Genomic DNA, 12319 nt, shown 5'->3' with positions numbered 1-12319 from the left:
CAGTTCTCGAGTGCCAGTCAAGCCCTATTCCGCTCCATTGAGGGAGAGAGGAAAAGACTTGTAAAGCTTGACTTCTGCTACAAAGTTTTGCCTCGATACAAATCTAACATAACAGAGAGCGGGGCTGGGAGGGCTTGGTAATTTCTCCTGCCCTTTTTATGAATGGACCAAAAAGACTCGGGTCCCGCTTCACTAGTATTTTTAAGAGGCTGTATTTATGTTTTAAAATGGTGCTATGGATTTGACCACAAGCTAATATTTTAGGACTAGCACTGTGGCATTTACTCAGGTGTTCTCTTGGAAATACACATGAATAAAAACATTACATTATTGAACTAAGATGTTCTTCGTCATGATGTTTTGTTGCCACAGATGTAAAAAATTAATTTCAACAAACAGAGCACACTTGGTTTATTGTTAAAGCATACATAAAACATGCTAATATAATAAAAATGTTAACTAATGGAAAATAATTTATTATTTTGAGATGTTCCTGTACACAAAATTGATGAGTTGAGACAACATTAACAAAATCAAGATTATTTAGAAAAGTGCAGGACATTAAATATTGTATTTCAATTTATTCAATTGGTACTTTCAGTATTTTGGTATAATCAGATTTTTTATTGAAGCCTGTGGAAGTTTTTAGATTTATTTTTTCACTTTAGCCACCGTATGACTGCATGTGTGGCAGACTGAGCAGTATTTTATTTTTTCTTTGTGGTAGTCAGATTATTGCCTCCTTTTGAGTCAGTAAGGAAGTTGGAGAAAAACCACACAGCAAAAGAACCAGCAGTTTACTCTAAGAATTAGCCTTCCCTGTACTTGTTGGGTTTTTCAGCAAACCCTCATGCACATTTGTAAGGGGGAATATGAATCTGTGGCAGTGGTAGACTGTCAACCCACATTTGTGTAACATTCTTATTAGTTGCTTAATATTTTGCCAGAACCACTAAACGCCTTGTTACTAGCAGTTTACAAAGTCAGTCATGGTTATTGAAATGTAAAAATGTGAATATGACAATAAAACAGAAAAACTTTCATCTTGAAACTCCAGCCTTCCAGTAGTACTGGTGTGGAACTCAAAGGAAAAAGCCCAAACTACTACATGTCATCATTACTTTGTGCTTTCATCGTTTGTAAGTTATTGTCTTGCTCTTTGTATTCGTAAGTTTACAAAGAGTACAGTAAATGCACATCATTTAGGCTATTCAAAGCTTTTTGTGTTTCATACCAGCTCTGGTGCGTACATAGAAGCTGCAATCCTTGATTAGTATTTAGTCTTCCTCCTTTTCCTCGGAGCTCATACACTAAGCTGACGTTTCTTTACTGGGCAGCGTAGGTTTTGCTCAAACATTTCTTTCCCCCCCTTTTCCCCCCATGATGAAGAAACACATTTTTGACACTTCTCACGACCCGAGTCCCTGAAGGACCAGGAGTCACCACACCACCACACACGCTCATGTTCATTTTATGTTCAATAAAAAAAAAGACATTATTGTGTTACCTGTACCTACAGTAGATTATTCATAACATTTGCGGTTGAGTGGAAGTTTGTACTTTCCTTGTATGAACTTAACGTGGATGTACAAAGGTACTATATATTTACATGTCCTGCTGAATGTGTATTTATATACTCAGACTGTGGTCAGGGCATTATATTAACACGACATAGATATTTACATGGCGACCTTTGAGGTGGCGTTGATATTTCCAAGTATTTAAATACATTGTCTTTTAGGGATATTTGACATGTCGTTTATTTTGATTTGGGAGCTTGCTGAATCGGGTCAATGAAGTTTAGATCAAATTGAGCTTGTGGTCGCTACCAGTTCTTTAAATGTTCCCACTGTTGTAGTTGAATGATAATCACAAAAACGATTACCATATCATCTTTAGATCCAAAATATTTTATTAAAAAAAATGCACAAAACCCAGAGCCAGAGGGTCTGTTGTTGAGAAGTGGTGTGTTTGAAACGGGAACGGAGTACTTTGATGTTTGATAGATTTGCGAGATGTTTCAGATGTGGCTCTTAACACTGGTAACTTATTAAAGGAAACACTCCTAGCCAGTTGCTTAAAAAAAAAAAATGGTGGGTTTGCTACAATGCAAGTAAGGTGTTATTTTATTTCACACAGAACACTCTATAATACCTGGAGATTCACTAGCACTCAGTGCCTCTTTTCATTTTAAAGCAATAAAACATGTAATGTAAAAATATGTTATGCGTGGTCAGTTCCTCTTTTTCCTCGTGTTGTCACATTGTCAGTAGTGAAGCACATATGCATTATGGTGATGTGTGTGTGAATATGAAAGCCTAGTGTGAAGTGTTTTATGCCAGGCGTAAAATATGTTGTTTTAAATGACTGCATGGTTAATTTCAGACCGAATTTGCTCCTACTCCTCTTCCGTATGCAACATTCCAAACATACCCCCCCCCCCCCCCTTCCCCAATGCCTCATAAAAATAATACATGCATTACCCCCCCCACCACCACACACACACACACACACACACACACACACACACACACACACACACATACACACATACACACACACACCTCCCTTTCCCTCTCCCAGAGTGTAGTCTTGCTTGCTTCCTTTCTGTCTAGCTCCGGGGTCATGTTGTAGCATCAGACACAGACCATGCACTCGTTCCCACTCCTTTCCGGGGGGGGGGGGGGGACTCTTCCGTCTATCTGGCGTGGGGGGCGTGGGAGTGGCATCCGGGTAGGGTGGACCGCTCTGTTTACAATCACATGGACAAACACACACACACACACACATCTTGTTGTCTCCTGTAAGCAAACACACATACAGTAACCATTTCTAATATTCCTCACAGACTCCTGTCTGTCCCGACACTGTTGCTCAACTCTGGTTTAGTAAAATGACTGGGTCACAGAGAACATTTGAATTTGAAGCCATGTGGAGGAAGTGACATGACGTGAGAGGCAGCTTGCTAAATGTCCTCAACACATACATAGTTACTGTATGCTGTTACAAATTTCCTGTGGAGTACTCTAACTCGTAGTAACTCGGAGCATGCGGTGCCCTTCTCTACTACTTGAATACCTAACGTATACTGTTGTACATACTAGCATCTGTACCTGAAGCACTAGCATTCATGTTTCACTGTACTAGGCCACTTACACTTGAATGCGTACTTACTAAAACACACATAATTAAAACACTGCTTGGCAGGCTTTGATTGTAAAGGCTCAGATGTTAGCTAGCGGCTCTTCAGCCCCCGTGGCCGGTGATGTCAAGAGAATACTAGATGTTTTGTGATGTTGCTGCTGATCCACAGACGGGGGGGAGCAGGAGACCCTGGCCCCCACTTAGCTCTTAAGTACATTGACATGATCAGATTACAGGCCCCTTATCAGAGCCACATGCTGAGCAACCCCATTGATCAGTCCTGCAGATAGACTGGAGGCTCCCTCTCGCTCCCTCTCCCTTCCACTGGGCTTCTCTCCGGCTCTCTCCTTCCGTCTCAGTCCGTTTCTGTCCCTGGACTCGTTTCGGTCTCTCTCTCTCAATCTCTCTCGCTGTCTCTTTCTCTCTGTTCAGGACCTTATGCCAATCACTCTGTCTGCCATTTTCTTCCTCGCCTGTTTTCCCCTCAAATACCCCCCCCCCCCCCCCACGGCTGGGAGGTTACTAGCTGCCCACCCCCTCACAGACCAGAGCCCACCCCCTCACAGACCAGAGCCCACCCCCTCACAGACCAGAGCCCACCCCCTCACAGACCAGAGCCCACCCCCTCACAGACCAGAGCCCACCCCCTCACAGACCAGAGCCCACCCCCTCACAGACCAGAGCCCACCCCCTCACAGACCAGAGCCCAACCCTCACAGGCAGCTCAGTCTCACATATGGTTTGTGTATCCGTGTCATCCGACCCACTGAAGATGTGTGTCGTCCCCCCCCAGTCGCCAGCTCACTCTGTCTGATGAGGCGTTGTAAATACTGACGTGCTGTAAACTCTGGGATCTAATTTCAGTGTGGGTATGTTTGAGCATGCACTTGTGTTGTTGGGCCTCGTGCATTTTGTATTGTCGATCAGATTGACTCGGCAAAAAATGAGTGCCAGCTTTTTCTGCAAAGGCTCACACGGCCAACAACGTTGACTGCAAACTTTGAAAGTGTTTCCCAATTCTGGGTCTCTTAAAAAATAAAGCCTCCCATTCACTTGTGTTTCGGGAAAAGAGATTGGCCAGCGGCCATTTTCACACAGGCTGGCCTGACCCCGGCTCACTGACTGAAAATAGCAGAGCAGATACTGTAAGACCCAAAAGGGGGAGAAAGGGAAGAAAAACTGGCATCAGGAGAAGCCTTGACCTGGATTGTGACGCTACCTGGGAGTCGCTCGGGCTGATGGCTTTTCCACAAATGTCTTCCGATTTCTTAGGAAAACAGTAAATCTTGTGAAGTTTATTTTCTGTGCAGCATCTGTGTTTTATAAGGGTTCCTTTAATTTGTTTTCACTTTGTCCATGGGGAATCCCCGGGCCTTCCTCCTCCGTCCGGCACTTCCAGCAGGCACCTCCCTTTCTCCTCTTTGCTCGTTCTCTCTCTTTCTCTCTCCTCCTTAAAGTGAGTGTTTTAATAATGAGAGTTTGGGGAATTGTGGGCCTTGACAAGACAGCGCTCTTTCTCCTTTGCCCAGCAGATTACCTATTGTTTTAATCCTCTCTCCAACACTGTCTCTCTCTCTCTCTCTCTCTCTCTCTCTCTCTCTCTCTCTCTCTCTCTCTCTCTCTCTCTCTCTCTCTCTCTCTCTCTCTCTCCTCTCTCTTGTCCACCTCACACTCCTCTCATTCCTCCTCTCTCTCCTTCACCTTAATCCCCATGCCCCCCCCTCCCTCTTCCCTCCTGTCTTCCCTCTTCTCTTTACTATAACATGTCTGGGAAACTTGGACAAGCAAAAAAAAGACAGATGAAACCGTATATATCAAAGTATTCCCCTGCTGACCAAAGACTTTGACCCCCCTCCCCCCCCCTCTCTCTCTCCTCCTGTATGCTGGTCTCTGGCAGCTGCAGCACCGTCTGACCGTCTCAAGGTCTGCTCTAATTCCCCAGCCATCACTCAGCGTTTCACCCTTTAAACCTGTCTCAGCCAGCAGGCCTCTCTCTCCTCCCCGCTTCTCTCACAGACGGAAGCAGACAGAGCACACAAGCAAGAAAACACTCACACACATTAATCAAATACCACATGAAAATGTTTGTCAACAGCTGCAAATTCGACATCTCTTACGTTCTCTCTCCCCCCCCCCCCCCCCCCCCCCCCCCCCCCCCCCTCCTCCTTCCAGTGGAGCTCTTGTATTGAATGCAAATCGGACGACTCGGGAGCGAGAAAAACGCAAGATATCCATGACGGGGACTGGCAATAGACAGAGACAGAAAGACAAGCGTGAGAGAGAAAGACATGCTGCGAGGAGAAGATGCAAATAATGCTGAGCCAGAGGGAGAGAGGGAAGGAGGGAGGGATGGAGCGAGAGAGTAAAAGTGGGGGTCAGGTGACGGTGTGACCTCTTGGCGAGACCTGAGGCCCTAGACGACGGACCAGGGCCGGATTTGCATTGATGGATCTTCTTTCCATGGGGCTGTCATGTATCAGTGCTCAGACACATCACGCCCTAGTCATTAATCAAATCAGGGCCCGACGCTAGCGAGCTATCTGTCGGCCAGACGCTCCTCTTCTTCTATCGCTCGCTCTCTATTTTTCCTCCCTCGCTTGTGTTTGGATTCTATGTCTTTCTCTCTGCCTCTCTCTCCTTCGCTCTCTCTGTTTCTGGGGCTCTCTCTGTCTGCCTCTCTCTGTCTGCCTCGCCCACCAGCTTGCCCGATTTATTTTCCTGCATTCTGTTCGTCTCCCTCCATCCATCTGAATCCCAGACGTTTAGATATCTTCTTCTCCGCGCGTGTTCTTTGCCACTTTTCCAGTCATGCCTGTTCTCACTGGCCCGCGCTCTGAAGGATGGCACCCCTGCTCCCCGAGTGACAGGCCGGTATGAAGGCCACGTCCGTCATCGCTCCCGGCCCGGCGTCAACAACACCTGTTCCCGCTCGGTCAACGCCACTCTTGGTAGGAGGGTGGGGGCCGGGGGGGGGGGGGGGCGAGGGGGTTAAGCCATGCTCTGTGGACGGAGCAAATGAAGGTGAAGTGTCCTTTTGGAAAAGGATGCTAAATTCATTAAGATTTTTCTTCCTCCTCTCTCCTTGCGTTTTAGGCCCCTGTTGAAGCACCATTATGGCTTTTCAGGCTGCTTCCTGTTCAAATTCCTTTTCTTTGCTGCCTGCTCCTCTGAACAAAAGGGTGGCTGCACTGGGGGGGTGTAGCTCTTTTGAAATGTGAAGGGCCCTCAAGAGCTGCCCGGGAGACTCATGTTTGTTGGACAGAGAGAAAGAGAAGGCCAGAGTGGTTTGTGTAACATTCGGTCTCAGAAGGGCCCCCAAGCGGCATTGTGGGTCGGGAGCTGTGAACGCCGGCTCTTCGGCAAGGCACAAAGCGGACGTTTTGGCAGAGCTAATGAAACACTGAGAAACGGGTTAATGATCTAAAACCCCATCTCCATAGTCTCAGCCCCCCCTCCCAACTCTGCCTGCCTTCCGCTTTGATTACGCAGACACGCACACAACCACACACCCAATAATCACAACCCAATCTCCTTTTCATTGTACATTTTTGAGGTTTTTCTTTTCTTTCAGACTGTTTTTACCTCCCGATCTCCTTCACGTTCATGCTTAATGGCTGTCTTAATCCAACAAAAAGAAAATGAACAAAGTCTGCACGACGAGGTTGGACGTGAAGGTTGTGTTGTACTACATGCACAAGTTTTTGCACTTGGATTTGTACAAGGATGTAGACAATGATCTTGAGCATATAGGTAGTAGTGCTTATTGTATTAAAGATGCTTATGGAAAATGCTATTTTACCAATCCTATTTGCCCTAAAGTGTACTGTTTGAGAGTACATGGCTGGTTTCAAATGTTATTAAATGGCTAGTTTAATACGTTGCAACATACATAGTGTTTCAGTCTTTACCTCAGGTGACCCACAGTGCTCTGTTGTTAACAACTGTCTACTTATCATATGGGCCGTAAAAATCTAAAATGTTTTTCGTTACCAGACAGATGTTTAAAACAGTGCATGGATCTCATCCTTGCCAACGTTGGGCCTTCACTAATACAGAAAACATGTTTAAGGCCCTGGAGTTCAAATGTCTCATAGATTCTATGTACGACTAGTGTTTCCTCTCGGGTATGAGAGAGGTTGAGCATGACCTCTTCTGTTATTCTAGGTCCTTAAAGCTTCTGTAGGTCCTCAAATGGGTAAGCAGAGATGCCTATTAGAATGTATTGTGTTTTTCAAAGCGCAACCCTGTTATGATACAGCCCAGCCTGCATTAACGTCTGCCTCAACATCATGTATGCCTGTAGCATAGAGTCTGCATGGGTTCGTTATAGTAGGCATTAGGCCACACAATCTTGGCACTCATTATTTGCAACTGTTAGCTCTCTCTCTCCTCCCCCCCCTGCTTCTCCCTCCCCCCCTGCTTCTCCCTCCCCCCCCCCCCCCTCTCTCTCTCTCTCTCTCTCTCTCTCTCTCTCTTTCTTTCTCTTTCTCTGATCTCTTTTTTAAGGCCATTAGGCTTCCTAGGAGCCCTTTGACTTGGCTTGATTGTGTTTGGCTCCGGCCCTTGGGGGATGTGAGATGAGATGTGTTTGGTATGATCAGGTGTGTGTGTGGGGGGGTTTTGGAGTGGGGGTTGACTCTAAAGGTAGTGGAAAGAGGCTGTTGATTGGCCTTGATTAACAGACTGCTGGGCTGTAGTGGGCTTTATAACACAGCATCTTGAGCTAGTTACCTCCAATCAGGCCCACGGCTGGAGGGAAGGTCTCGGACCTTTTGTGTGTTTGTGTGACATGGAGGAGTGTAGGATGGTTATGTTTGGGTTGGACTTCACTCCCTGACCCCAAGAATCTGATGTTAAACAAATGAGAGAGAATTGGTTTAGGGCTACTGAAAGCTTTCACAATCACACTTGGCATAGGCCTAAATGAAAGCAATATATGTTTTTTAAATGCATATTTCTAATGTAGATATTGGTTTCTCTCTCTCTCCCTCTCTCTCTCTCTGACTATCTTTGCAGTCAAACTTACCAGCCAGGAGTCGTTCAACAACTTCACCAACAACAACATGGGCAACCCTCGTCTTTCCCCTCTCCCCAGCCTCACCATGGTGCTCCCTCTGGCACAGATCAAGCAGCCCATGACCCTGGGCACCATTACCAAGCGGACCGGGTGAGTCTCCTCCTACCCACAACAGTGGCCCAACATCCACACTGGTGACATCCTACTGTGGCATTTAGTCCACCTGGACGACGTATAACTATTTTTCTTACCCTCTGCTAGCCAGTGTTACCTTATGTCAAGTTAAAGGTTGTTTATGGGCATATGAACTGGGAGCACACGATTACACAGAACAAGGAAGTCTCCTTCAATCACCTGCTGCTTCAAACCAAATCTTCGTTTTTGACATGATTTGTTCTTTCCCCCCCATGTTCATTCTTAGCATGGGGCAAACAGTGATATAGCACAGACTTGTTTGTTTGCAGAGGGACACTGGCTCATCAGACTCTCCTATACGAGGATCTGTTTTGAATAATGAGCCGGTCATGAGGCTGTAACGATGAGACCAAAACATGTCTCTCATGGCCGCCTGCGTCCTGAACGTGATGGGGAAAGGAGAGCACAGTGCGCCATGCACATTGTGGTTGGTTGTCGCGTGTGCGAAGGAGCAGACACTCTGTCACCCAACCCCTGATGAACTGACGCACTCTCTCTCCTTTCAGCCGCCTCTTCACAATAATGTTTGTGACGCCCTGAAACCGTGTATTTTTAAGGTCCAGTGAGTCACCCTAGCAACGATGAGCTCCTTGCAAAAAAAAACATTTACATACAGGTGGCATCAGAAATATGGCCAGATTTTAATATTTCGATTTAAATGTCATTTTCCTGTCCAGTTTGAATGGGAAATGCTGTAATTATAACCAAGTTGCTGGGATTTTCCAATGATAACTGATCTTCTAAAAAGGATGATAGTGTCTGGAGACTGTATATTTGCATGCAACATTCAAGCCAAAGTCAAGATCATTAGAGTCACCATTACAGGGTATTTTACATGATGTCGTTTTGCATATTGATCCATTTGTAATTAAAACCAGCTCTCCAGCAGTGAGGGTTACTGAGCTGACAGGTTTGTACAATACTTTGAAAGACGTGTCTTTAAACGCTTGTCCTCACCTTTTCAATGAGTTAAACACAGTAGCTTTGTCTCAGAAAGTCTCTTTAGAACAGACAAGCACAATCTTGACAGCCACTCTTGTTTACTTTACCCCATCAATTCATTTTTATTGCCCAGGGCACGTACTGTACAAACATAATGTTTGATGCAAATGTTTGGGATTAATTAATAGAACATTCTAAGCCATTTTCTAATCTCCCTCAAATAGCATTCTTTCGCTGTTAGTACATTACTGCCCAAATGTGCTGGAAGATCTAAGAGCCTGTACAACCATCCTGCTTCGATACAAGTGGAAGGATAAACACTTCTCCCATGAAACATGCTGTCAGGGTGCCGTGGGGGAAAAGCCCAGCTCCATCATCAGCTGTAGAAGGGTGCTGTAGTGACTGGCAGAATGCTGACAGGTGAACTTGATTACAGACAGTTCATGATGTGAGACAGGTGGTCAATCTTGATACGTTTGCCTGGTTATGGATAGATATGTTGTCAATACAGTTCAATCAAGTTTTGCGCCCAGGTACAATGCCACCTCCCACCGCTCCAGTGGTTTCATGTTGAAGACGGGTTCATGGTAAACCCTGATTGTCAACCGGGATTATGGAGGGGTGTGGGGGGGGGGGGGGGGGGGGGGGGGGATGGTTTGAGCCCGCCCTGGATCTCGGTCCGTGTGTCCGCTTCAGGAGAGACTGGCATCAGAGCTAATGCATCAGGACGTGCATCTGGGCGGCCGGCTCCTACCCTGCTCCAGACCCCCTGCATGCACACAGCTGCACAGGCACCACTCACCCTACACACACACACATACACACTTTCCACACACACTGCAGGTTGGGCCCCCCGGACTGGGGGGTGATATCATACGCCTTTGCGCAGAAGCACACAGGCACCATCTGTCTGTCTGTGCAGCCGGTGGAGTGTGTGTGTGTGTGTGTGTGTTTGAGGGAAGCGTCCAGCATCTGTATTTACACCTGTATGAGCAGATCCCTGTTGGCAGGGCAACATAGGAGCACACCAGCTGCTTAACCTACATTCTCTCCTGGGCCGTCTGTCTACACACACACACGTACGCACACACACACAATGTCTTAATCCTCTTGAGTTTTTCTCGAGGAAGCCCCCAACACTACTGTTCCATCCTGGGTGGGGTTTGAACATATCATTACACCTCATTCACACTGGCCCTTGTACTCCGAGCGGACGCAACTTGCCAACAGTGTTGGCTGTCTCCACACACTTCTGGCTTCAGAACAAGCGATATGAGACTGACTCGGACAAAAAATATCTTCATGTTGGTTCCGGCGGGATGGATATAGCCCTGTGATCCACAGCATCCACTAGATAACCTGCACCAACGAGGGCAAGCCTAGGGAGTGGAGACGCCGGGTTGTAGCCAAGCACTGCTAGTCCTCAAAGTCACTCTCCTGGTAGGGAGTGGTGTGCATGGACGCCACAGCACTGACAGAAAGGGTGTAGGAGGAAGTGACCTTGAGATGACCTAGAGTTTCCTGTCAGACATCTTTTGCCCAGGCCTGGTCCTGAGTGCCAGTTCTTGGCAGTTGGAGAGGAAATGAGGAGGAAATGTGGTCAGTGTAACCTGTCAGAACCGGGTTTTGACTTCATGGATGTCTATGACATGTGACTTGGGACCCTGACATGGCTGCTCTGTGGGCTGTGTGTGTGTGTGTGTTGCTCGCTGTTGCTAAAGCTGTGACACACACACTCAGATCCCTCAGACACGTGTCCAAATCCAAAACGACAATAGAAAAGGCATCAAATGAAAGTGAGATAATTTTGACCGGATTTCACCCTCAGCCGAATCCCTGCTGACGGTATCCCCAGGCTTAATGCCAGCCAAGATAGCAACAGGGAGAGAGATAGAAAGACCCGGCCTGACCCCTTACAGATGGGCCGGCAGATTACTGTAATACTGTGTGTCGGAACCAGCCGCCTGCCAGCCCATTGTCTCATAGAGCTCTAATGAGACAAGGACGGAAATGCGCTTTAAGAGCCCTTGGGTTAGCTTGCGCGAATCCCCCCCATCTCCTTGTATGGAAAATGTTATGCGCTAGCTAAACCATTTGCACAAATCATCTACCCCCCAACCCCCCTCTTTAATGGCCCTGTCGTAGCAGCTATTAGGGCCGACGGGTTAAGAGATGAATGTGTGAACGATTACTAGGCGGGAGTGGGGTCGGTGCCCTTGTACTCCTTTTGCGCTCTCGATCCTCTTTCGCCTACCCACTCCCGGCTTTGATTCTTAGCCCTACTGTGTGGTATCAACGTGGGAGTGTTTAGAGGAAAATATTGAGGAATTGGTTTTAATGCAGACGTTTATTATGTGTTTGCATGCAAAGCTTTCTGATGGTTTCAGGATGCAAACTGTCATGGGATCATTGTGTTGTTTTTATCTGATATTTTTCTGTAAGGATATGAACCCAAGTTGACCTTTTTATTTAACTGTATTTTACTGAAGTAATAATTAGAGATCAACAGTAACATCAATTATTTAGTTCTCTGGTGTCTTTAACTGTTTGTCTGTGTGACTTGAAAATGTCTCTGTAGACTACCCACACCCGGCAAACTCAGTAAAATGAGGACACATTGTAAACCAGGGCCTTGTTCCTCCTCTCCATCCACACACGCACACTTTATCCATTTGTGTCTCATTGGCATTCATCCATTTACCCAGCTGGACACCAGTGAAGGCCCTGCAGGTTAAGTGCCTCACAGGAGGGTAGAGTACACAAGCTGTGCCCCCACCCCCCACCTCCAGAGCCAGTGGAGCCAAGAGGCCAGTGGTAATGCAACAACAATAAGCCCTTATCACGCTGGGCCTTACACATTGTGTATAGGAGCTTTACCGTCTGAGGGGAATTTTCCAAAGTTCAACATTGGACAACAAGGTCAGGCCTACAGTATATACAGTCTGGGCGTAGATTTGGCCACCTAGGCTAAGAGGATTTTGTCCTCCTCAGTATTTTGGTTCTCTTGAGTAACCTTGGTCC

General features: G+C 46.6%; 1 protein-coding gene across 2 annotated transcripts in view; it reads left to right on the top strand.

The window, feature by feature from the left end:
- The window catches only part of LOC124478114 (BCAS3 microtubule associated cell migration factor-like), a 62244-nt gene extending 52342 nt beyond the window's left edge, over positions 1 to 9902 (top strand). For both annotated transcript variants that reach the window (XM_047036254.1, XM_047036253.1), the window contains exon 16: positions 8161 to 9902. In XM_047036254.1, coding sequence (XP_046892210.1) covers positions 8161 to 8315 — 155 coding nt within the window. In that variant the 3' untranslated portion in view covers positions 8316 to 9902. The remainder of the gene's footprint in view (positions 1 to 8160) is intronic.
- Positions 9903 to 12319: the final 2417 nt, after the last annotated feature.

This window comes from Hypomesus transpacificus, chromosome 15 (assembly GCF_021917145.1).
Source record: "Hypomesus transpacificus isolate Combined female chromosome 15, fHypTra1, whole genome shotgun sequence".
Lineage (NCBI taxonomy): Eukaryota > Metazoa > Chordata > Actinopteri > Osmeriformes > Osmeridae > Hypomesus > Hypomesus transpacificus.
This window is presented reverse-complemented; position numbering and strand designations above follow the sequence as displayed.